Source organism: Epinephelus moara, chromosome 8, assembly GCF_006386435.1.
Source record: "Epinephelus moara isolate mb chromosome 8, YSFRI_EMoa_1.0, whole genome shotgun sequence".
Classification (NCBI taxonomy): domain Eukaryota; kingdom Metazoa; phylum Chordata; class Actinopteri; order Perciformes; family Serranidae; genus Epinephelus; species Epinephelus moara.
The window spans coordinates 19,634,782-19,662,241 of NC_065513.1; the positions used below are offsets into that span (position 1 = coordinate 19,634,782).

Genomic DNA, 27,460 nt, shown 5'->3' on the forward strand with positions numbered 1-27,460 from the left:
AATTCATTAATTTAGTTAATTTATTTTACTCAATTATGCACACAAACGCCTTTNAGTACCGAAAAGTATCGAAAAGTATCGAAATTCATATTGGTATCGGTACCGAAACAAAGATTTTGGTTTCGTGACAACAGTAATGTGCACCAACATAACAAAAGCCGGAGACTGTATCATATTAAGTTGCAGTGAGCTGTAAATTCACAACTTCTAAGCGGAAGGCACAAGATAACGTTATCTTGGAGCCTCATCGGGCCAAGCCTCTCTTCCTCCAGGCAGCTGCCTCCAGACTCACCCTGGGTCTGTGTCTGCAGCTGCCTGTATGGGAGAGCAACATGAAAGTAACGAGTGCTCACTCTGCAGCAAAATCTGGGGACCAAAAAGTCCACAGAAGTACACTACACACTGACTCAGCTTAAAGGAATCTCAGCCATATTAGGGGTCTGTCACTGATAGTAAAAAACAGTAAAACACAGAACACAAAACCTCTCAAAGCCATAGTAACCAACTAGTTTTGCCTCTATGAATTAAAAGAGGAGAGATTGTCTCATTTACGGACTGCAATTCTGCCTCATTTTCCCATTTTCCCAAGACGAGTTCAGTTCCACTTGTGCAAATTTAGCGTTTATAGGGATGCGTCAGCTTAATACCAGCTCAGTCTCTCTCTGAGATCCTCCCTGATAAAGGTGTGTGACAGCAGCAGGCATGTTCATAATGTTGTCCTTTTCAGTTTCGCTCACAGGCTGCAGCATCACTCCTCTTGTGCTCCGTCCTGACCTCCCTTCGCTGCGCTTCCCAGCTCCTTTCATTAATCATTTACTCTCTCCCTCCTCTGTGTCTCTCTCTCCATCTCTCTTTCTCTACCTCTTTCTCTCTCCCTCTTCTCCTCTCTTCCTCTCTACCCTCCAGTCCTCTTGTTGCTGCTAATCTTTATCTCTTTATCTTACCCTCCATCGCTACATCTTTATCTCTCTGTTGACTGGTAAATTACCTATCTTTGTCCTTCCCTCAATACTATCAGTGTGTGTCATTGCCTTTGCATTCCATAATCTTCCTCTTTTCTGGCTTTTTCCTCTTTTAAACCCGTGTGTGTGAGTTTTACTGTATCCGTGTTTGTGCTTGCAGAAGAGTTAAAAGAAAAGCTCAAACAAAGCGTCTACTGTATGCAGCTCACAGCACTTTCAAACAATGAATCCACTCACACCTCGCTGTCCAACTCCCCTGCACAGATTCATTAAAGCTATCTTTTTGCCTAATGAAAATGCATCAGGGATTAGTCCACTGGAACTTGATTTTCCACATAAAGCGATTTGACCGTGATCTTGTCGCTATACCTTTCCCAGACAAGGTGTGTGCATAAATAGCCTTGTTTTGAAGATGCTCCTCACTGTATAAAGGCTCCATAATCCCCATGGTTGTTTGGGCTGTTGTTTTTTTTTTTCTCTGTTGTTTTCCTGAAGCCCTGCGTATAGGATGAATTATTCAGCATTGTAATGGGTCTATATTTGTCGTTGTTTATCTTGCCTCAGTGCCCCCGCCACCCTCATCGCTGCCCTACCACCATCTCTCTCCCAGCTTTCACTTGTCTGTCTGTCTGTCTGGCGAGCGCAGCCCCCTCTACCCGCAGAGGATGCTCCACTTTAATGAATGAAGTGAAGTCATTTAGCAAGGCTCTTAATGGCACATAAAGCCCCGCTGCTAGGCTTGATTAATCAGGGAAAGTGTTTGGCTGTCACACACAGGGCTGTCCTCAGCAGGGGCAGCAGCTTGATCGCTGCGCTCTCTTTTATGGCGGGGTCCCTCTCTATTCTCGCCAGAGCTGTCTGGAGCCCGAGCTGCCAACGCTCTCCTCATCCACAGGTGGCATCTGTTTGATGGTGGGCTTTTTGGAGGCTTGATTGCAGAGCAGGAGTCTGCTTGGCTTGGCTGTAGACTGGGCGTGATGGTGATGATAATGTTGATGATTCTACATCTGAGTCAAAGACAGGTGTCTGGGATTTGTATTGCTCTCGTGGCCCGCGGCTCTGTGTTGAGGTTTGGAGTTATGAGAGGACAGTGCTGTTAGTGGGCAAGGATACAAACAAAGGAGTAAACAACTTTCAACTACAGATCTTTACTGCTGCTGCATGCAGGAGATTCAGTCTCATCATATGATTATTGTAAAGGGGGCACAAAATAACAGGAATACCTTAGAACACATAGCCCAGCAGTGTAATGCATATATGGTAACGCTAAAACAACAGAGCTAGAACAATGAATCAGCCAGGTGAATATGCAGCCGATTATCTTATCGCAGATGTGTCTATGTATTTGTATGTGTCAGCAGATAATTCACAAGAAATTGCAGCAGCATTATCAAAATAAGTTTGAGGTAATTTCAAACCATTGCATGTTTTGTTTGGCAGAGGGCACATAAAAGTTGATTTTTACACTTCAAATGTCAGTGTTAGTGTTTCGTTGTCACAATTCTTAAAGGGACAGTTCACCCCAAAATCAAAAATACATATTTCCCTCTTCTTGTCGTGCTGTTTATCAGTGTAGACTGTTTTGGTGTGAGTTGCAGAGTGTTGGAGATATTAGCCGTAGAGAAGTCTGCCTTCTCTCTAATATAATGGAACTAAATTGCACTCGGCTTTAGATGCTCAAAGTAAAGTGCCAAAAAATACATGTGAAAAATTGACCAGCAATATGTCTTTCCAGAAATCATGACCCGGTTACTCAAAATAATCCACAGAGCTTGTTGTGAGCAGTTTCATGTAGGAACTATTTTTTTCTACTAAAGTACACCCACCAACTGTATCAAAGTGCTGAAGGAAGTGTGCATCTACAGCTAGCTCACTTAGCACCACTGAGCTAGCTAACATTACAGCTCAGCCGAAGAGGAAGCGAATTTGCAATTACTAGGATAGTGAAGGAATGGCCCTCCTTACTCTGCCTCCTGTTGGCTTACCCTGACATTCTTACCCTAACCTTAACCTTTCCCACTCGTCTTGCCCAACCCCAACCTGTCCAACCAACAAAGGCAACAAGTACTAGCCAATCTTCGGGAGCATAGGACGGGCCATTCCTTCTCTATCCTAGAATACGTACATTTGTGAGGAGGATGCCATTAATGTTCAAGTCTTGCACTGTCACAAGCATGAGCCTCTTGTCCATAACTAGTTGCACACTTCCTTCTGCACTGTGAAACAGTTGGCTGGTGTAGTTTGGTAGAAAGAAAATGGTTCCTACATGAAACTGTCCACAACAAGGTCTGCGCATCATCTGGAGTATTTCAGGAAAGAGACATTGTTGTCAGATTTTCAAATGTATTGTTTTGGCACTTTGAGCGCCACGAGCCAAGTGCCATCTAGTTCCATTATATGTGAGAGAAGGCAGACATCTCTACGGCCGATCTCTCCAGCACTCAGCAACTCACACCAAGACAGTGTAGACTGATAAATGGCACTGCAGATAGGGGCTAAAAATCTTTTATTTTGGGTTGAACTGTCCCTTCAAAAAATGAAAATAAGATCAAGAGGCATCGAGACTCTTCATTTATATTATGTTAAAAAAAATACTACTGGCTGTATAACAGTATCTGATTTTTTATCAGCCTCAGAAATCAAGGTTTCAGATCAAGGCTTTAGAACATCTGACTTTATAGTACTTACACTGAAAGCCTTAAAACTGACTTGTTTCAATGTTGACGGCCCTTATAAAACTGATGCATGTTGCTAAGTGGAAATCAACTTGGCTCAGTTTTGAACTGGCTGCCTTTGTACTTGCGGTTACTGCTGTCACTGTCTGTATTGCATCAGTCCTATATGCTGCAAAGTTATGTAACATGGCAAGAAAAGTATCTCAAAAATCATGGCAACACACACCAAACAAGCTGCATTAACAAAGAGGCACAGGTAGATTCTCACCAACACTGAATGAAAGACATACTGTGGGATATTTGATTAACAACAGACAAAATACATTGAAAATGATGCTGTAAGGAAACTTGAGCTTTACCAAACTGGAGTTTACTGCAGGTCTAATTTATTGTAAGGTATTATTGCTATTGTGTCCATGGGGAATTTAAAGGAGTCACTTTATTTCACCTTATTGCTTTATTATTCTGTAAAGTGTTCCATTCGCTTGAAAGCAAAGTGCTTCAAAGACACTATAGCTCTCAGTGCATACTTCACAGTGTCACTTCCACTAACATTATTCTTTGCTGTGAACACACACAGCAGAGATTTAAGACGGCAATTTAGTCTTTTGTAGTAGGTAAGCATATCCAGGAGATAATTACAGTATTTCAACTTCCTGACTGCGACTTAGTTCAATCTAGGATTACTTTTCCATTGTTGTTATGTCTCGCGCAGAACCCATTGAAATTCATTTATAAAAATATAATGAAATCCAGTGCATACTCAGCGGCATGGTACGCCTATGTATCTTTTATTATGTCTTTTCTTTATGTTGTGTTTTCAGCACAGCGTGCAGTCATTTGCTTTTTCTCTTAGAGAATGGTAGGAATCAGGTCTTCTTTAGCCGGGCTGTTTTCATTGCAGGGTTTTGTGTTAATTTGCAGAAGGAGGTCACAGCAGGGTGCTTGGCTAACTGAGACACTGCTCAGTGAGAATCCTCAACATTAGAATATGAAAGTTTACAGATCTCACGAGTATTCATCTTGGGGCTCATCCGCTAGCACCCATCACCTCCATCCTCCCCATCTGCCTTTTTTTTCTCCCTGTGTCTCTAATCCCCCTTCTTCACTCTCGTCTCTTCACCAAAACCTTTCATCTCTCTCTGCTACGCTCCCGTCACCCCATCACTCTCTTTTTTCTCATTTTCTCTCTCTTTCTGTAATTTTCTTCCACGGCGGAATTGGATAGGGGGGTATGTTTTACTCTGTTGGCTGTTTGTTCTTATTTTTCGTTCATTTGTCTATCAGAAATCACTTGTCAAATTTTATCAAAATAGGAGAAGAACATGTATTTTACACTTTTGTTAAATACAGGAAGTCTGTGTTTAACACGCTCTGCTGAACAAGTGTTCAACCTGTGCTCGACCTGTTCATAAGAGACATCACAAGTTAATCCCTGGTTAACACAGAGACTTTAGTCTGCAGCTGTTGTTCAATGGACATGACTGCTTAACCTGAAAACTGCACTCTCTGTTTTTTTTCAGACTTTATAATAATAGTTAACAATATCCCCATAAATGCCAATTTACCAGTCACTGTGTCTGATGGCACGTTAGCTCTTTCTACACAGAGATCTGTAGGGCCACTACAAAGTAACCCTGCATGCCACCTTTGCTTTTTTAACCAGATCCAAATGACGGCGGCATCATTTCACTCCAGTGTGTGATTATAGACTGCATGCCGGCATTGTGGAATCAAAAGAGGCACAACGGGCATGACATTTTACACAACAGTGTCAGTCTCTAGTGTGACATAACATATGCGTAGGTAGTGCTTATGAACAGTAACAATGGTAAAACATGGAAAAACAACCATTTAGCGTCCCTGTTATATGGCGTCTCATCTTGTCCTTTGCTCAGAGGGTAGTAATTCCCGAATCTCATTGTTTACCAATTTGCAGACATTTGCAGACGGCTGCTTTTCTTCTTTTTTGAGTTAGCTGCTAACCGCTAACAGCTACTTTTTAAATCTCTCACAGTGGGTCGCACATCAAAATGTCACACCCGACCTGCCAGCTGTCCTGTTTATACAGAGACTGTTTAACCATAGTTACAACCTCCCGTGGCAGCTTAAAGGCGAGACCACTTTGTCCACCCATTCTGCCATGGCACCTTACATACAGCACGGCAAGGCTGCCAAATGGTTTGATATTCCCACCTTGAACAGGCAGTGTAAAAGGGGCTAGTATAACACGTGTCACTGAAAGGCATATAATAGGCTTAATTGGGGCACTACTTCTTAGAAAGCAATAATGCTCTAGTTTTAAAACTTGGAGGAATCACCTTGCTGTGCAGTGAGATTTACAGTACCCTCACAATGTGTGATTTAAATGGAACATTTTCATATTTGATAACTTCATACAGAAAATAAAGTCACAAAGTCATATCTATATACATATCTGTATCGTCATATGACATCATAAACATCACCTTGCATGTAACTGCTCTAAAATTTGACTTGAAGCCGTTATAATCAACAATTTTTATATCAGTAATGATTGTGATATGATAGAAGTCATAGTCAAAAACCCACAGAGAATTATAATCCGACGCAGTAAATCTTTTATCATATTTAAACCCTTGTTTTGGTTTTCTAGGCTGCAACTTGACTGTTTTAGTTCAGTCTCAATGCTTTTATTAGTGTCATTTCCAGTTGTTTTTCCAATGAAAACAGCTCTAAAAACCCATTATACCCTACCTGCCTAGCACCAGTAGACAGACAAAGACAGTGGTATGCTGATGAAAAGGAAAATGGAGTATATAGCGGCTGAAGAGCCGGATATTTCCCTCAGGGGTTGGTGGAGAACAAAACAGAGCTAAAAGAAGTTACATTCATCAGGTGGCCATAAACAAAACGTTAAGTGAATGCTGATGTTAATAAGTGTCCGACAGTTGTGTAAACTAGCCACTGTTTGCTTACAAGTTCTCCATATAATCTGTTAATGTTTGGTTTTCAGCTTGTTGCGCTGCCCCCAAGTGGCCAGAAAAGCAGGTCTAGATATCATGTAATTTGACATGCAACATTTAACCCCACTCAGCGCACTCTGTGAAGTTTACAATGTGTCATAATTACTAAGTACCAAAAGGGATAAGACAACTTTCTCTGACTGGATCGCTCTCTTGACTGCGGCTGAGGAGACAGTTTGTATTCATCACTTCCTGTGGGCAGAGACGATTTCCTGCCATTGCCCACACCCAACACCAGAATTTAATTTGGGCAAAGAAGGCAGATGGATAACATCTTACTTAGATGGGGTGAGACGCTGCTGTCTCAACTGTGGATAAGACAGTGCATCTTTACAGCTTAAACAGAAACATATCTGCAGCTATAAAAGAAAAGCTGTGACATGCACCAGACAGTTTCACTTAAAATGCATCGTGGGAGCAAGGTATCACTGGTTTATCGTAATTGTCACACGTCTGAAGCAGTGACTTGTGTGTATCACCGGTGGGGATGTTTACAGGCAACAATGTCTTTAGGATTTTATTACTTTTCAAATGGGTGTTATTAGGCTATGTCAGCACAGTGGCAAGTCTTGTAAATATGTCAATTAACATGGCGATTCAGATCAGAGGTATAATCACTTTTCCATTTCATCTTTAACAAGGGTGAAATAATCTGGAGCTAATCTATAACAGGCAAATCCAATCAGTGAAGCCATTGTCTGTTGTCATTTGAAGCTCCGCCAGACTTTGATCGCCATGGCAGTAAATTGATTAGCAGTGATCTACTGGTCCCTCCTAAATGCTGATTTGGGAAAAATCGGTTCACGTCTTCATTCTCTTACTGAGCTTTGTACAGCTCAGTAAGAGAGCAACATAGATGCTGGGCGCTGTTTCTGCCTGCTGCCGTCATTAAGCTAAGCTCAGTCTCTGACTGTGGAAGCTCGCTGGCTGTCTGGTCTTGTGCAGACTCACAGGAGCAGTCAGGGTGGGTTTGGTTGCAAATATGAATTTAATTAAATGTGACTCACAGAAGACAAAACTACTTCAGTTTGAAGGAGAAAAGAGTCAGGTGTGGATCTTAAAGTCTCACTCTGCCCCACCTTCTCCACTTCTATCCACTCACTTGTCCTGCCTTTGCATTTGTACACCCCCCTACACACACACACACACACACACACACACACACACAGCATGTACGGGGGGAGAAGAAACAAAGTGGGAGGCACCTGATCGCTTCAATCATCCTGGTTGTGATTAATGTAAAGTGGTTCTTATTTACAACTCAAATTTCCAGGGTAGATGTGCAGGTATTAAAAAAAATATCTTCAATTTTCTGGTCTGTGTCCGACAGCAAGGGCAAACACCGAAAGAGCTTTAATGTGAAGCGACTAATATGGAGTCAGGAACCATTAGAAATGCATTGGCTGCCTCAGTTTGAGCACTTTTTTACCTAAAATCCTAACGCAAAGATTATTTAAAGTGACAGTTTATTTAATGACAAGAGAGTCTTTGTAATGCTTCCACTTTATTGTGTCAAATGTAGAGGATTCTTAACCTTGAACAGTCCACCGTGCTCTAATCCTCAAACCTTATCTCCGCTCTTTATTTTAACTTGTCAGTCAGTCGAGTTCCACATAGTTGGGTGCTTTTTTTTATATATATATATATATCAGCGGGAGGCTCAGCTGAACAAGTTGTAAGTGAACAATGAGAGAGCAGCGTGAGAGGGTTTTGTGTTTTCAAAGCCTATCACTCGTCTTTGAGGAAATTAGTAGTTTGAGTTAAAGTTCAATAGATATTGAACACTAACAAAGTGCCGTCTTCTGCTGCTTTGCTGTCTGCTTATCAGCCCCGTTTCAGCTCTGCCTTCTGTTGGCGTGTTAAATAAATAAGTTATAAATTTAATAAATAAGTAGAAGTCTGATTTATGTATGTATTTCCGCAGGCGTCGACGCATTAAAGCCATTGTGTTTAAGGTCAGGAGCATTGAATGAATCAGATCCTTCATTTTTTCCCCTGCCTTTCATGTTTTCTACAAAACTTGCATTAACCTGCATACCTTTGACACCCTGTAATGTTTCTCTTCCTTTCATCGGATCACCTTTCCCCCCCAGCGCCGCCCTCATGCCTCCACCTATACCGGGTTTCCTCACTTTCTTTGACCCTTTCTCTATATCAGGGCCAAAGGTCACATCTTACAGCTCCTGTGGAATCAATCATAGGTCAAACCTTTCAGTCTGCCTCCAAGGCAGCTACTGAGGGAGCCTGTGTTTTTATGTGGTAATGGGTAGCTGACTGGATACAGGCCAATGCATGCTGAGGACACACTTTCATTTCTTTGGTTTATCCCCACTGACACAATGAATTAATTCGCACAGTCCGTCAGGCTCGTCGTCATCGCTGTGAACGTATTCACCGCAGCGACGTGAGATCTTTCAGTATTAATAAACAGATCTGTACTGACGCTGCTGTGGCTGATGTTAGGGTTCACAGGGGAGAGTGACACATTTAGACAGGTTGACAGGAAAACGATGCAGCGCAGAGCGACTCGACGAGTTTGTACCTGGGAATGTTCAGAGCTGTACAGTGCCTTGAAAAAAAAAAATGGCTGCATCTTTTATTCATGTTCTGTTGTCGAGGTGTCAAGAGTTTTGTCAAGCCTCTCACTGTTCCGTTAACCTTGTCCCTGTGAAACATTCTGTCTCTATCTCTTTGGTTAAACATTACTGCCAGGCCACGGGGGGAACGGAGAGAAAGGGGAAGGGATGGAAAAGGGGAGGCGAGGATGGTGAGGAAGAGCTTCTGCTGCTTCCCTTCATCCTTTCATCATTAAACAAACATGGCCTCTTACCAAAAGGAGTGCAAGAAGAAAGCAGAGCCATCAAGACAGTAAGAGGAGGAGGAGGAAGAGGGGAGACTGAGGATGAAAGTGATGAAGAGGAGAGATGGAAATGGAGGAGAGGGGTTTTGGAGGAGACGGAGTACCTGTGTGCAGAGCAGAAAGGTGTGCAGTCCATCATCCTCAGACAGGCAGACAGGGCTGTCTGGGGAGTTTATTTTTACCTCGATATGGAGGTGTGTGGATCGGCTACAGCAGCCTGGTAGCACCTTTCAGTGGAGGCTCTAGGACAGCTGCTGTCCCAGTGTGACCATCTTTCACACCTGACAATATACAATCATACACACGTGACACAAACACACACAGACACACCAAAGTCTTGTGCTGTGTCATGCTTCAACTTAAGGTTTCTATATTGTCTGTCTTATCTATCTGTACATCAGAATGCAGAACGATTAGTCATGTAACCAGTTAGTCAAATAACATATTGATCTTCATCAGCTAATCATGTCAGTAATTTTTCATGCATAAATGCCAAGCATGCATTAATTACCATTTCTCAAATGTTACCAACAATCTGCTCAGCTAACACACTTGAGGTTCCATTTTACCTCAGTACACCGACCTCTAACTGAGGTTTTTTTTTTTTTTTTATGTGGCTAAATATTTATATACAGTGCATCTCAGGAATATGAAAACACTTGAGAATACCACCAATCTTGCCCTTAATCTGTTAAATATGATTTAAGGGGCACTGTGAATACAAAGGTATACTATGCAGAGTTGTCAGTTACTTTATATGAACACACTCGCCAGCGAAAGTGAAAGTAAAAGCCACACCAGATAATCTCTTGGATGTTTCTTGAGTTTTTTCTGCTCTCAAATGCCTGCTGCTTACAGTCTGGCAGCTGGTCACTACCTTTTTAAAAAGCCGGACCTCACCTGAGCGCTGTGGGGGTACACGTCTATAAAATACAGGCAGGGTCTCTGCAGAAAAATACACTGTCACACACTTTCAGGGCGTTGTAATTGACAAACTGAGAAGGATTTCTTTTGTGTGAGTCTAATTGTTTTTTAGAAATATCCTGCGTGACATATCTTTAAGCAGAAATGTACTCATTGCTCCCTTTGTTAAAGAGACAGTTCACCCCAAAACCAAAATACATACTTTTCCTCTCATTTTTGGTGCTATCTATAAATCTAGATAGTTTTGGTGTGAGTTGTAGTAAGTGTTGGAGATATTGGCCGTAGAGATGTCTGCCTTCTCTCAAATTTAATGGAGTTAAATGGCACTCAGCTTGTGGTGCTCAAAGTGCCAAAAAAGTACACATGAAAAATAAAAGAGCAGTGTCTCTTTCCGGAGATCATACAGACACTACTACAGATAATCCACAGACTAGGGCTGTACCAACACAGAATTATGTCAATCGAATCAGTCGACTACCAATATTCAATGAAACGTTTTTTTCTCATAAAGTGTTAAAGTTTGAATGGGGTTCAGCGATATGTTCATTGTGACAGCGGCATTCACTTAATATAGTAAACAAGCTAAATGAAGTTGGATAGGAAGTTTGCAACAAGCAGAAGAGAGAAGATAATGTTATCTCAGAGCCTTACGGTGCAAAGTCTCTCCTCCTCTGTCCTGCTGCATCATGTCAAGTCAAGAGTGCTCACTTAGCAAAATCTGGGGACCAAACTGTCACCAGAAATACATTGCACATCACACTGACTAGCAAAAAACAAGAACGACTGTTTGACTTGAAACAATCTCATCATTTGAGGGGTCTGTGACTGATGATTCGAATCTCCGACTTTCAAGGGGCAGGCCTACTACAGATCTTGTTGTGAGCAGTTTCATGTAAGAACTATTTTCTTTCTACTGAATTACACCCGCCACCTGTATCACCGTGCAGAAGGAAGCATGTATCTACTGCTAGCTCACCGTGCACCACTGAGCGAGTTAACGTTACAGCTCAGCCGAGGAGGACACCATTAATGTTTACATCTCGCTTGGAGAGTGTAGGTCGGTAGAAAGAAAATAGTTCCTACAGTAAGATGCGATTTCTCCAGCCCTCGGCCGCTCACACCAAAACAATCTAGATTGATAAGTGGCACATTTTGATTTTGGGATGACCTGTCCCTTTAAATCCACTACAAACCTCTCCTTCCTTATGTGCAGTGACTATATGTTGTTACACTAGACCTCCTGACCAACTCTACAGGGTGCTGTTAGGAGTCAGTGTGATCTGCTATTGATCTTCTGTGGATCAATGTTTATCTTGTATTTATAGACCTGGTAGATCATCACTGCTCCCCCTCTTCTCTAAGTTGCTGTTAGTACCAGCACAGACACACTGGGAGGAGAATTGATTAACAAATCAAGCCTGTAATTAATTCTTACTGTGATCAAAGCCTTGGGAGGAAGTCTGCGGAGAGCCCGAGGCACGAGGGTGAGGTGTTTTACAGTGCAATCCCTACCGAGCATACTCTTATCAACACGCTGTTTGTTCTTCAAACAGGTGGGTTTTAGGTTTAGCATAACGTCGGGCGAATTTCAAATGTCTTTAAAGGGTGCCCTGACTGTTGTTTGGCATTGGGGAGATGATTAGTGCTCCTAAGCTGGTGTGTGTCTTTAGGTTTCTCATGAGATTTGTAACGGACTGTGACGCCCTCACACATCACTGCGCGTTGCATCTCGGAGCTGCTTGGCAATCCGTATCCATGCGTAGGCTCCTTCATCTTTATTTTTAGGCAATCCTGGGAGAAACTCCCTCCTAAATATGGATTTATCTTAAATACAGAGTGGGAAGTATAATTGTCTTAGCTCCCAAAGCAGTTGTTTTCTGGCCCCAAAGTTAGAACTTAAAACTTAAAGATGCTCAAACTTAGGGATACATGAGGTGGATCTTCGGGGGATTTCAAATGCTTAGTTTTTTCTGAACTGTCTATCTCTTACTGTACATATGTTGCCTCTGCTCCTTATGATGTTCAATTTTGTCATATTTCTGAGCTGTTTTTTTTTACTCTGCTAACATCTGTTGTTTACTGTTTGGATCTTGAAGAACAAACTGACCCATTTCCTCCCACTGTGTTCTCTATCTCTCCATGCAGGTTAGCTCTGTATGTGTACGAGTACCTGCTGCATGTAGGAGCACAGAAGTCAGCACAGACCTTCCTCTCAGAGGTAAGCCTCAAAAACTGGTGTACATATTTGTGTGTCAGAGAGTACAGCACATGTACTTTATGTGTCCGCTCTGAAAGGTGGTCTGACCCTAATACAACATGTCCAGTAAGTGTAGCAGCTAATTGAATTAGTCTGGCCTCACAGTGCTGAGCCAACAGGTTAGCAGCAGCAGCAGACGGGCTTTTTAACATTAGTGTTGCATTTAGTGGGACTGGAGCCGGAGCGCGGGGAGAGTTACGATCCTCGGCCTGCCGCTGACGTCTTCGACTGACATCATTCACTGATCCGCTCTGCGGCCCCGTCTCAGTCGATCTCTTTCAATCTCACTCTCGTCCTCTCTTATTCCCCCACCTTCTCTTTGTGATCCATCCCATGTCTTTTTGATCTACCTCTCCACTGCTGTTCCTGCAAAGCGAGCTTGTCCTCACTTTAATTCTGCAGAGGTAAAAAGGTGACGGGGTGAAAAGGAGGTCAGCTGATTCCGGTGCTTTGCTGTAAATGACGGTAAATTACAATGTAGGAGACAGCGGCTGGAGGCTGGTTGTACATTGGCCAGAGGAAGAGGAGAACAAAGAGAGGGGGATGGAAAAGGTTACATCATCAGCTGGCACCAATTCCCATCACTCTGATTTGTTCATGTGCATACACACACACACACACCGCGGACTCTCCCTGACACCCTTTCCTCTCTGCCGTATCACTTGCTCTTTCTTCGGCAGATGTGGCAGATGAATGGGATAGGCGGCGTCGCATTCAAGTGTGGGATCGCATTAGCTAAGAGTGCAACAAGTATAAACACAGCCACTTGTATCCAATACACATGGCCGTGCATGCATGAGCATGCATACACACACACAGGGTAAACATTACCCTATAATGTAGCTCTCGCTGGAGTAGTAGTGGTGGTGGAGTGAAACACAGTTTTAAAGGCCTGTTATCCACTTTCTATCATCCACATCTGTTTACAGTGTATCCTCAGGCTCAGGAAACAAGAGCCCAGAAAGACAAGTCACGAATCAGACCCAAATACCTCGACGTAAATACCAAATCAGACAGACAGCTCACAGGAAACAAGAAACCATGGAACCCTGTCAAACAAAAAAAAAAACACTTTAACAGAATACACGAGGAGAAAAAAAACAGGACAGCTAGAATGAAAAGGTTGAAATAAAATAAGTTTAAAGGCTATTTATCGGAGTGAAAAGGAAACGTAAAAGTAAGGCTTTCCCAAGCAATGAGAGCAGCCCCTGCAACACGCAGCCTACATCTGCCAGTAATCACGCTAAAGGCATCTCGCTGTAACATGGTGAAGGTAAATGAACAAACCTCCCGGGAGCGCAGACCACAAGAAGACAGGATATGCGGGCGCAGTCAATGCTTTTTTCTTCTACGCTTTCCAGATGAAAGGGGGAATAAAGGAGCACACTAAAAAGTGTCCTGACCCGAACTGTCTGCAGACGTGTTTGGACTGAGCCACAGCCAATTAAATGTGAGAAATGAAGGATGTCATGCCCATGCTGCATCTTTTGTGCCATTTGAGCAACGATGAGGGGGTAAATCCTTCTTTGTCACGGTGTGTATGGAAACTGCTGGCCGCCTATAATGTTTCAAGTTAACTGATGTCTTTGCTAGAACTGCTAACTTGGACTGAAAGCATGTGGCATAAACAAAGAGAGGCAGTTCCTGACCCAACAAGAAAAAACTTCAAAGCAAGACATTCCTTCTAAAAGTCACTGTGTCTGATATGCAGCTGAGGTCAGGACGGTCTGATTTGAAGTGATTCAGTTGTTCCTGTTATTTTAGAGCTTGTTCACTCCACTAGCAGAGCAGGTGGTACAATAGTCGTATTCTTTCACCCATATGAAACATTTCAGTTCATGAAGACGATCGTGAGATCATTCTTAAAAGTGATGTAAGTGTGTTTATGGAGAGGTGAGGCAGACTAAACAATGGCGTCATAGTGTGATAGGAGAAGCCCGACTGCTGCCCACAGCTGCTGCTCAAACTGTGTGCTTTCTTCGTGTGTATCTGCACGTCACTTGACACTGTCTGCAAACATAAATCATCCCCACTGTGGGTGATGTCAGCAGCGCTCATGTTAGTCACTAACCTTGACGGAGGTGTTAGGGCGTCAAAATGCTTCAATTGAAGTGTTTGTCAGATGAAACCGTCCTCTCCCACACCTTTCACTGGAACACAGCGGTGGAATTAACCATTTGCTAAGCCCCGCCCCCCTTAGGTACTGTTGCAACATCTGCCTGTCTTTCTGTTCTGGCACGGCACATTATGCAATGATAACAGTGGCAGATGTATCACTTGGAATTCATTGTAATTTTGAAAGCAATAGGTCCTTGATTTCAGACGACCAGTGCGTGTCATGCACAACAATCTTACTGTAGATGTGAATTTTATTGTATGTATTTTTTTGTGTGTGTTTTTGTTCCTTTGCTGTATGTGTCTATTAGACCAAAGTAGCTTCTCATTTCTAGCCAGCGATCATTCATTTTTTCCAGCTAAAATTACAACTGTGCCAAGTAGATTTCTATCAGAAGAGGGAGCAAATCTATGTACCCAGCGTCCTCTGTTCCCAGCTCTATATCCTCTGGATATGGCACATTAAAGAGACCTTTTAAAGAGTTATATGTTGTCTCCCAAGGTCAAATGTTTAATGTATGTTGTCCGGGGTCAATATGTTGAAATCACTCGCCCACAGCTTATAGCCTACACACAGTGGCTGGATGGATTTTTTTTAACCATTCAAGCAGCAGTTGTTTATTTTGTTTTGTTCTGATTTTTCATTTGAACTGCAAAAATAGCTCCTATTAATCTCCTACAATGTTGGTTTACATCAAGAGACTCGTGCTCAAAACTCAACACAAGGCTAGAGTTGGCCCTTGGGAACGCAGGACCCTGGGAACATAGAGATGTTAATGATGTTACCCTGAACTCTGATAGCATCCAGGACCCCTTAATACTATGCAGCTTGTTGTGAGAAGGGCTTTTTTAACACAACCTGTAACCCCCCAAAAAATGATTTATGAATTGCCCCCGGCCTTTAAAGTGACACAGGGTTAGGTATAACAGGTGAGAAGGTGGGCAAAATTTGAGCATTTCATTGTCCAGTGTGTCCGTTCAGAACAATATAAACAGCTCTTTATTCAGTTGTGACTTGGACACACATTAGGAAGAAAGGAAGGAAGGAAGGAATGGAGGAAGGGAAAATGAGTAAAGAAGTAATACAGGGTAGGAAGCCACTGTAAGGACGGCCAGACAGAAGCAAAGTGAATGAAACACTGGAAGCAGAAGGACAGACACTGTGGTAGAGGACTAGGCTGAAGGGTGTGTGGGTTATACAAAGGTTTGATTGGGCTCCTCAGGCTGGTACATGTTCCTGACCTCAGACTCTGCATATCCCCTGGCTCTTACACACACACACTTGTGAATAAAAGGGGCTTTCAAGCACAGATAGACTCACTTATCCACTTATGATTCCATGGCATGAGAATCATAATGTAATTACATAATGGCATGTGTTATAAGAATTCCCTTGCACCCTCTCCAGCCTTGTAAAGCAGGTAATTCAGATGTCGGGCATGTTTTCATACTTAACGTGTTTCTGAAGCATCTCTCTCTGACTCTGTCTCTCTCTGTCTGTCTGTCTGCAGATCCGATGGGAGAAGAACATCACATTAGGAGAACCTCCGGGGTTCCTCCATTCATGGTGGTGGTGAGTGTTTTTATGTCTAATGATTCAAGTTACGTTCCTCCTCATGCTGTTTTTCTCCATTCCATCATTGACAATATTAATTAAAATGAGTGTTCTCCCTCCTTTCTCTCCTGTTTTAATTTATCTCCATCTCATTAATTGTCCCCGAAAGCTCTTCCTCAGGTTGCTGTTTGCTAATTGTAACGCGCTCTCCTAAAGTTGTGTACTCCGATGATGATAATAGAATTGCACTTATTGCCTCGATGCTGGATTACCCTGCCTGCAAAATGGACTATTATTTTTATCTGTCAGGCTTTAATGTTTCTGTTTTTGCCATCACGCTTCTCTCTGACTGTCTCTCTTGTGTGTCGCAGTGTTTTCTGGGACCTGTACTGTGCGGCTCCAGAGAGAAGAGACACATGTGAACACTCGAGTGAGGCCAAGGCCTTCCATGACTACGTGAGTCTGCACTGATGCAGCTTTCTCTGTTCTCCCTGGCTTAATGTCACTGTCCGATTAACACCATATTATATGGAAAACCGCAAGTGTTAGATATTATATAAATAAATCAACAATTATTTTTATTATTAAATGAATAATACTGTGTAGAAGCAGCTGAAACAGTTCCAACACATAATTATAAAGCTTTGTTTGTTGTACTGAGTTTGGCTGTTGGCTACATAAATAGCTCTGCCCTGTTTGTCTTGATTGATGAAGACTTTGTGATAATAAGAAGCAGTGTTGAAATAAGATGATCTTTAGGAAAAATGGCTTTGCAAATAATGATTTTTTTCTCTCAAGTGAATGCTTTACGTTTCTGTAAAAAGCTACTGCTTAAATGAAATAAAAAATAACCTGCAGTAAAGCGTCGTTATGAAAAGAAGCAGGATACGATATAATTAGATAATGTTAGAATCTAAAAAAATATATCAAAACTGTCTATATTTATTTAAATATTAATTTCATAACATCTTTTTATTTGTATTGTATTGTAAGTGTTGTCTTTTCCTGGTTTTAAAGGCTGTATTACAGCAAACTGCCTTAAGTTTCTGAACTCACCAGACTTTCCTAGCTGTTACATTATTTGCCTTTACCCACTTAGTCATTATATCCACATTACTGATTAGTGTTATCAAAAATCTCATTGTGTAAGTATTTTGCAAGAGCACCTACAATATTGTCGCTATATTGAAAGTATTTGTCAAAAAATATTGTGATACGTGATTTCATCCACATTGTTCAGCCCTGTTACTCACTTTGAAAAATTTGGCTTACTAGGTCAGATCATGGAAAGATCCATATAGATGATTGTAACGTGAATGAGTGGCTTGCTTGCTGCTGTTTTTTGATTACAATAATAACGTCTAAAAGCGCAAAAAAATTACAGCTTAGGATTTGGACTTGTTTTGATGTCAAAACAACTGGTATAAAATTTGGTGCACGTTTAGGCCATAAAGTCGAGAGTGTGGATTCAACAGTCTTCATCAGTTTCTCACATCAAAGCCCAGAACAACATACTTAACACTGTTTGCTTATCGTGCGGCTGCAACTTGTCTTAACAACCCTGTAAAATAGTTTTATCTCCTTATGAATCTCATTTCATCTGAAGTGGTGTTTAATTGAGTGCCTGGTGTGATGTTCAAAGCGTGTGATAACAAAGCGTGGAGAACATAATGCTTAATGATCGCAGTACCTGCGACATGAATCCGGCTCTAACACGCTGCACATGCACATATCCTGCCATAGTATTGTGAGCACATTGCGCTGAGGAGCAGACCGGGCAGGCAGACAGTGGCCCGTGTGGTGGAAACATTGTTTATTGCCGTGTTTTCTCAGTGTGGCTCCATTTCACTGCTGTAATTCCAGCACATCAAGGCATTGGTTTATTCAGTCATGCGCCGTCCAGTAACTGGAATACAGCGAGCAGTGCCAGGGCTCTTGAAGTTTTAGATTAGCTGGTGACTAAGAGAGAGGAAGTGCGGCTCTCCTCGTGGGAAGTTGCGACGTGGAGGAGGAGGAGGACGGGGAGGTGTGGAGGGGTCTTCTCCTCTGCTTTTTATGTTGTTGTTTTCCCACTAAGTCTGACTCATCAGATTTGTCTGTACTGTGGTTTATTGAGATGTATTGTTGGAAGTGCACAGGTCAGGGGTTTCTGCCTACCCCAGCAGGATCGTCCCTCCTCTTCTCTCCACTCCTCTCCTCTCCCCTCCTCTCTCTCTCTCTCTCTCTGGTTCTGCCCCTCTTTTCCTTTTAGGCTCGCAATCCTGCAGAACCGGTGGGGGCTCTCTCCTCTTTTATCTTCTGACAGTAGGTGTATGTGCTTGTGTAAATGTGTGCGCATACGCAGGTGATGCTGCTGATGCCGGCGATGATGATCAGGGTGATGAATAGGCACTCCAAGGACGAGGCAGCTATGTGATGATGTCATCCTGGCTGCTAGGAAGGGAGCTGGAGGGCAGCACGACCTCAGCCCTGGGAGACAGACAGACAGAGAAGACAGAGGGGGAGAAAAACAGGGAAGAGAGAATGAGTCAAAAAAGCGGAACAAACTGTCCAAAAAAGACGAGACATTTCTTCTTTAAATTATCAATTCATCTTTTCGCAGCACCTAAAAACCAAACACATTTAGAGTGATTCAATCTAATTGTGTTCAAGATGACAACAACAGTATCTTGTTGTGTCTTTTTATCTGATCAGAATCAGCTCAGCTCAGGAATCACTCAGAACCTGTCTTAACGTCATTAGCGGAGGCCACCAGCAACATCTTATTCTTACATTTCCTGCAGGGATGTAATCAGAGAATTATAATTAGACCAATTGTAATTAGACCAAGGTCACTTTCAATCAACTGTTCCAATGCTGCGCTGCTTCTCAGATCCAATCAGAGGTACTACTCACATATCTGCCGCTCAATTAAAGCAAAATGAGGGGACAACCGCGGTGGCCGTCGTTGGAAAAAGTAGCACGCCTTAATTTGACGTTGGTGTCTCTCTCTCAGTCTCCTGACTTTGAGGCTGATGGAGATTTTAATCAGACATTTTGATGGTAATTATTTTCAGATAGCTAATTACTGAGTGAAGTCCTAATTAATGCTGGGGAGATGTAGGAGCTCGTTCACATCATCTTTGGGTCCCTTCCTTTTGATAATTGATGGGATTGTGACAAGGCTTTTGACTTGATTTGCACGATTATCCCAGTTTGAACTACCTACTGTAGATACAATTGGCTTTGAGTAAATCTTATTTAAAGGAATTGTCTTAACAGAGTGTTTCTGCTCTGCCTGGTTACATGTGCATGATGCTTTGCATGCAGCTGTAGGTCTGCATAATGATCAAGATATAGAACTGCAATATGGCTAAGTGCAATTTCCATTTGCAGGAGCTGCAATTTTATGATGAATGTGTCCCAACCTACCATTATAAATGAAGCACCGTGGTGCTACAGAGATGCTCCGGCCTGCAAAACATATTCCAGACTTAAGGCAAAAGGCTTGTTTGGACCAGACTTTGCAGTGAAAATGAAATGCAAAAAATACTATTCCTACAAAAATTACAATGCATATCACAATATCCATCCAAAATAATTGCAATATAACTTTGCATATCATGCAGCTCTGTGCTGCTGTGTGCAGCATGTCTTAATCATATCACCAGACTCGAGTGTGCGAGGATGGTCTTCCAGGACATTAATCCAGCAATCCATTGTTAAAAGGGAAAGAAAGAAAAGACTTATGAACACAGTGAAGAGAGATGCAATGTTATTGATTTCCATCCTCAGACGATGCTTTTCAGGCATCAGAAAGGCCGTTTACAGTTCTGTTAAGTGCTTTGTAAATTGTGTTCTTTATACTAAATGAGCGGTTTCCATTTCCGAGGGGCCATGAAGTCATAAAAACAAGTTATTTTTAAATTCTTATGCTTGGCCCGGAAATCGCCTTATTAGAGACAAATGTCAGCTGCTGGTGCTTTTCTGTCTTTGAAGAAGAAGTCATTAGTCCATACGGGTCATTTCAGGCTCGTCCTGAAAGAGTCATTAGTGTGAAAGTTGAAAGGTAACAGCTGTCATTCAGCTGTAACATCTTCCAGCAAATACTCCACATCATGCAATATTTCAAGGTCTCATAATCGTAAATAAATGGAGATTAATATGAAGGTAATCTTCTGTTTTGAACTGTGTGTTTTCTCTTGCGACACCAAACTTTTGTCCCACCTAATTTCTGTGATCTTTAACAAAATACGGTCAAATTAAAGCGGAGCAGGAAAGAATCGAGCCAGCATGAAATTGCTTGTAAGACTGGTGGAAACAATATTGAGCATATTAGCTGCATTTCGTCTGCTACATTATGACATTTAGACCTTTTAAAATGTTTGCTGTACTGAAAAACACTCTATTTAATTGAAATACAAACGTCTCCATATAAGTTGTGTTGAGTGCGGTGGTGCGTGGTTGTGTATTTGTGTGTGGCACTGTGAGTTTGCACAATAATTATACAGTCACACTCTACATGTTTAAACTTCAAACCCTCAGTGGATTATTCTCGCAAGCGTTGGGAGAGATAGATGTTGGCGAGGGAGACTTGTGGTAGAAAGGCTGATGAGTTAGAAAAATTTGGGGGAGTTTGGGAGAGCTGATGAAAAAAAACACTCAGAAAGATATCTCACTCCTGATTTGAGGAGATTATCAGTGTCCGACACTTGTACTGGTTGTGCTGTGCAGCCTCCAGATAAGAATATGCTTATTAACTGAAGCAAGTCGTTGGTTAAAAAAAAAAAAAAAAAGACAGGAGTCCAACAGCATGAATTGTGGGTTTTTGTATAAAAAGTGATTATTGTGGATGAAAACATGCTGTGAAGTGAAATTAGCAGGTGGTTGTGAAAGTCTTTTGTAATGGCCTCAACATGTACAGTTAATATCACACTGGACTTCTTGCTTAATATGTTTTTCTCAAAAACTGCACATGTGCAGAATCAGCTTGGCATGCAGCCTCTCAGGATGACAGGCAAAGATGGGCATTAAATTTAAAAAACTGCAGTGCAGACACACAGAAAGACAGACTGGCTGATGGATATTTTGACTCATAAAAATACCACAAAATTTTGAGAAATATGCTGACACCAAGGCTAAAGCAAAAATATATATTTCACCTTATTTTTAATCTTTAAATATGTTTTTCTACCAAATTAAATTATGCCAGTGCGATAAGGCAATTTCATTTAGTCTAATGAAAGGGTTTTTTTTGCACAGAGTCCTGATACCAGAGTGAATTTTTTATTCAGTTTTAATTTACGTCTTTAAAGTTGCAATCTCGATGATCGCCGTATCATTGTCTTCGGTGGCACCTGTGACAATAAAGGTAGTTGCAGTGTGCAGTTCGTGTCACGAGCCCTGCAGCGGGTGAGATGAGAGTTACCACAGCATGGATGGTGTGTGTGTGTATGTTTCCATGTATGTGAGAGTGGATTAATGACCTTGCGCCACTTGTGGTTTTTCCCAGGAAAGTCACCACAGACACTCAGTCTGTAATAGGCTACTACAAATGCAAGGGCTGTCATCAGTGGGCCACGGCTCAGTCCCCTTTGTGTTACCTCATTCAGTGATCGATAGCAACTTAACAGACATTCAAATGAGTGTCTTAAAGTATTACTTCACAACTAAATGTTGCTTATGTTGTGTGTTAATGATAGATTATTTTTTTATGAATTGTTTGGGTCATAAAATGCCCCAACATAGGCCATTTCAATCAGGAGAGACAGAAGAATGAAGTAAAGATAATATCTAATACAGAACATGATTGTAAAGATTAACAGATGATTTGTGCTGATTAAGATTAACCAGAAGTCTTTGGTGCTTGGAGCATAGCGGGAGATATTTTGTGATTAAGGGACATCTGAGCGGCAGCAAAATAAATCCCCCCATGGAGCCCAGACACTGGTGGTGTTGGTGGTGGTGGCTGATGACTCTGAGGCTGCTGACTGCTGAGGGATATGAGGGTGATGAATACGTAGAGACTGGGTGGTGATGTGATGGGGAGGTGGAGGGCGTGCATGACGGCTGCAAGAAAGAACCATATTTAAAATGAGGAGATGACAGGCTGACAGAGAAGGTGAAAGATGAAAAATTGCTGAAGCCAATATTCGATTATTGAAGTAGTTGTACATTAATTTTCTTTTGAGCGACCGATGGATTGATCAACAGATTGTTTCAGCTCAACTCACATGTTATGACCATAGTCTGGGCGCACTGTAAGTTGCAAGTAGTTTTATTTATAATGGCTGAAAAGGTGTAGGTGTTTGAAATTTAAAAGGAAAAAAACTAATAGTGATGTGTTTCAGAAGTATATATTCCTGTCCTATCCCTTTAATGTTTTCATGACCCGTTAGCTTTATCAAGAGAGACCTTTGTGAGGCCCCACGTCCGGATTAGGGCCGACTGTTTTTTTTTGCTACTTGGCAAAAATGATAAAACTGCAATAAAAACTACTGTCATTGCGCCCCACCGGCTGTAGGCAGCGGTGTTATAGGCAACTCAAAGCAAGGAGAGCCTGGTATCATTGTGTGGCATCGCCGTGGGAGATGGCAGGCACACGGCAGTTAGAGGGGAAGAAGAGATCAAGAGGCAGCGCCAACAGCAACCCCCTTTGATAAAAATGCTCCATCTCACGCTGCCAGATCTCACATTCATAACTCTCTCACTCATGCATGGAAATGTATTCACACTGCTCAATTTAACACCAGCACACATATTCTGTCTTGATTGCGCAGCTAAGGGATACACACATTTGTAAATATGTAGTAACACACAGGACTGTTTTATTTATCTACATCCTGATGCACTCTGGGAAAAACAAGTGCGTGCATACTGTACTGCACTGTGTGTGCTTGAATGAAGGACAGGAGGGGGCAGCGACCCTGGGGCTTAACTGAAAACAGCTCCCGCCTGCATTGAGAAACATGCAGTGTACATTATGAACGTGCGTTGCTACACTAAACAGAAGGACACTCACATACACTTGACCATGGACATGTTTTCTATTTTCTGTGGTCTTTTTGGTACAAGCTTTGTTTCTTCTCATAAAATAGGCCTGATTCCCTTTTCTGTAAGTACTGATGTTCTGCAGCCTTAATAACCCACTAACACACAGTGATTCCCAGAAAGTTGCAATCAAATATGCTGTACTGTTAAATTATTAATTGTTAATGTTTAATTTCTCTCTCGCACTGCAAGGATGGCACTCTGAGTCAATGTTTTCTGACTAAAATGCAGACGACTTGTTCATTGGAAGTCAAAGAACATGAAGGTCAGAGTGCCATGAAATTCACTAAGCACAGTCACGCTCGCTAGAGGATAAACCCTCTTCATTTTGGACATAGGTGCTTTTCTGTTGTGTCACTAACGGGCCAAAAGACTTTGTTAAGGCTCAGACACTCCAAACCAACATTAAAGAACTAGTGGCGACAAAGGTCGACTGTTGCATTGCCTCATGTTGCCTGTGTTGCCACCAAAAAGTTGTACCAGAACACACCGCGAAGACTACAGCCAAAAGCGAAGCACATTTAATGTGCTTTTGTAAGATTACAGACCTAGAGTTCGCTTGCTTTGATCAGGGACTAATTTTGTTACAAAGTTGCATAAGTACCTAGAGTTGGTTTGTGTTCTCACAGCAGCATTTACAAGCAGACCAGATAAAATGCCTTGTGCGAGAAAGCTGCTCTTGATTGGTCAGAATTTCCATGCGGGAAAGATCCAGGAAGTAAACAAAACGAAGAAGAGTACACTTGCAAGATAAATGTGACACTTTCTAATGTCACAATGGAGGGACAACTATGCAGGTTGATTTTAGCGCTGCTCATCGTGGACTATATTGCTGTCATAGTTCATTTTAGTCAAACCATACAGTTTGAAATCGAGGCGCGGCTCCAACTAGAAAACAATGTTTTGATGCACTGGATGTGCCGAATGTGCATATTAAGGCAGTACAGGAGGAGGTGCACATTAATAATCCTCCAGGACTGTAACATGCTCATGTTTAACCCAAACAATGTGTAATGTGAATGCAGTTGGTTCGGATCGACGTCAGAACATGTTCTCACCACAAACGAACCGCACCAGAGTTCGTTTGTAACCGGACAAAGACCACTGCTTCAAGAAGGTCTCGGTCTGGTTGTTTTGGTGCGATTGCTGTGTTCACACCTGCTTAAATAAACAACACTTTGGGGGGCAAATAAACTGGAAGGGCAGGTGTGAAAGCACCCTAACTCTCCCTATCAGTGGGCGGCGGTGGTCTGTAACTGTCATTAAAAAGGGAAAATGTCTAATTCTAGTCAGTTAGCGCATTAACACGTTTGTTTAGATCTCATACCATCTTTGACACTAGTCGGCCAACAAGGGCCAAAAGGGGCCGACTAGTGCCAACGGTGCTGGATAAACTTCCAAAACCAGGGCTACACTCATCAACAGCCCAAGATTGACCAATGGTGGACTGTTGGCCTGGTGTGTGAGGGCCCTTATAATTACCTAATACTCTAATTTGACTTGTTTTCTGTCTCCAAACTCTCACAAACAACGCTCAAATTGAAAGAATGCTTCAAATCACTGTGCTTTCCTAGATAAAATAATCCCATTCAGAGCCACTCCTATGAGCCCAGATCAAATCAGTATTCCACCTCAACAATCCAACTTCCTTGCAGCTACGTTATTGACTGTGGGACTTTCTTTCCCCTGAAGTCGTCTTCTCAGGCAAAGCTGCCTCCCAACAAACTCCACCAATTCACATCTCAACAAAACTTTTCTAACCCTCAGTCTGAGCTGAAGCATCGATACTTTGTTTTTCCAAGCCCTTGTTGCATATTGTTGCAATTACCACCAGCTGCATTGAACCTTTTGAAGATAATTTTACCTCTTACTGGAAACATTATTAACTGATTATTAGTTAGTTCCTCAAACTATTTCATTTCTTTCCCCCCGGGGTTGCATTTTTTTTTTTTTTTTTTACATTACCGTAATTCATCAGGAAATGATATTAAAAGTGCTGCAAACTGCAACACATTGTTTCAGAGGAGCAGTTGTAAATCTAGTCACTCCTGACTGCAGTAATTACAAAAGAAAACATGGTAAGGTCCTGTCAGGGACGGATGTTTTATTATCTTATTATTGATCAGCGTAAAACAAACCTGGCTTGATTCAGCAGCATGAAATGCAAACTTGAATTCTGAACCTGTGTGTGTTTGTGTGCGCATGCATATGAGGAGACAGAGCAAAACAGAGAGGACAGAGACAACCTAGAAACAGAGACTCTGTTGGCTCCAAGCATTGTGGGTAACAAGCTGATTCCAACCAGTTGAGAACCAATGGGGGTTGGGGAGACCCCCAGTCTGTTTCCAGGGAAACAGAGCCCTTTCTCCTCCTCTGTCTCTCTCCCTCTCTCTCTGTCTGTGTCTCTCTGTCTCTCTCTCACATGCTCCCATGTTCCTTCTCGGCGGTGTTGAGGAGGAGGGAGATGTGGAGGTGACTCACTGTAACATCATTGCCATGGCAATGAAGAGTGAGCCGACTGTGGAGGGAGTGAAGGGAGAAAAAGAACGGGAATTTCCATAGGTTGAGCAGAGATGGAAACGGTCGTCACGATCTCCAACAGTTTGAAAATAAAAACAGAATAAGGGAATCGTCAGTGTTGAACACTTGCTGTATGCTTGTATGCTACTTCTCTGCATTTTTATAGAAAAACATCACAATCTCTCCCATTTCTCCCTCCCCTGCTTGTCCCCCCTCACTCTCTACACTGCTTCCTCCCTTTCTCTTTCACATCAGCAGTTTTTTCTCCCTTCTTCATCTCCTCTGCCTATCACTGTCCCCGCTCTCCGTCCCTCTGCATTCCCCTTTATGTCTCTTATCATCTTCCTTCCTCTTTCGCTGGCCTGTTGCACGCAGCCCTCTGGTCTCAGAGGAGCGTGTTTTCCACCAGCGTGTTACGCTGAGTCATGTCACATGCGTGTTTGGACATGAACGAGGTGGAGTGTTAATGTGATGTTGACATATGCACGCCTTGCTGCTCTGCAGCAGGCGGGGGCACAGACGAGGGCATGGCGCAGAGTGGAGGGGAGAGGTTAACTGGGGGCAGCAGAAGACAAGAAGGTGTAAGAATGAGAGCAAGCGCTAGCAGAGCGGTGGGCTACGGAAGAGTGGTTTCCAGTTTGGCTGCGGGTATTAATGTTATTGATTATGAAAATAAGGGGCTTAGTCAGGAGCATATGTTGTGTGTCTGCAGCAGTGTGAGGAGAGGTGATACAGTGCTGTGTGAGCTGTGAAATTCTAACTGGAGTCAGAGTTGAAATTTTCTAAAATATTTAAGAGACCGGGATAAAATATGTCAGTTTGACATCAGTCAAAGTTAGCATCAGACATTGTGTAATATAACATCCAGTCTTCCCTGACCCAACTGGGAGGGAAGTTATAGAAATGTTGCACAAAGTTTACACAGCAGCAACCCGACAGGTTGTGTGCATGAAAGGGATTATGGTGAGTGATCCAAAAATTGAGCTGTAGAAGTTGCAGCAGGACTACAGAGGGAGAGCAGGAGGGCGAAGCGAGAATGCTGACACGATCAGACCAGCACGTTATCTCTTTGACCCCAACTAACCCTGGCGTTTTTGTTTTTTTTTGCTGTTGTAGACACCCATATTCTTATCTCGCGCTGTCTCTTGTGTCTGCCCCTCTCGCGCTATAAGGACTGCAAGGTAAGACACAGAAAGTGACTTCTGAGTAGTTCTTCCTGTGGCTTGGATTGAGGAGTATTACAATTCTGCCAGTTTTCTAATTCCAATCCACTTTTCAAACGCTGCAATTGCACTCTAATATATCTTAAAAGAATTGGATCGATACAGTGTTGAAGATCATACAATCTGTGGATTTCAGCTGAATCAATATTCTGTCTTTGCAGCAATCTGCCAGATAGAAAAGCCCATGACATAGTCTCCTCTTCATCTGAAGCCGTGGCTTTTAAATCTTCCTCCATGTCTCTGTACCCTTTCCTCTCCTCTGTGTTCAGTCCATCTCCCTTATCTCCCCCGTGTCGTTGAACCAAGCCAGATAGTGGTGGGAGAAGTGTGGCTCC

The 27,460-nt window shown here is 42.4% G+C and overlaps 1 protein-coding gene across 3 annotated transcripts in view; it reads left to right on the forward strand.

The window, feature by feature from the left end:
• ssbp2a (single stranded DNA binding protein 2a) overlaps positions 1-27,460 on the forward strand; it is a 67,690-nt gene that overhangs the window by 16,421 nt on the left and 23,809 nt on the right. Inside the window, exons 1-4 of one of the 3 annotated variants that reach the window (XM_050050760.1) lie at positions 9,558-9,625; positions 12,572-12,644; positions 16,310-16,371; positions 16,725-16,809. In XM_050050760.1, the coding sequence (XP_049906717.1) occupies positions 9,567-9,625; positions 12,572-12,644; positions 16,310-16,371; positions 16,725-16,809 (279 nt within the window). In that variant the 5' untranslated portion in view covers positions 9,558-9,566. Of the gene's footprint in view, positions 1-9,557; positions 9,626-11,186; positions 11,319-12,571; positions 12,645-16,309; positions 16,372-16,724; positions 16,810-27,460 lie in introns of those variants that run through there. The other 2 variants (XM_050050763.1, XM_050050761.1) reach the window with 2 other exon arrangements.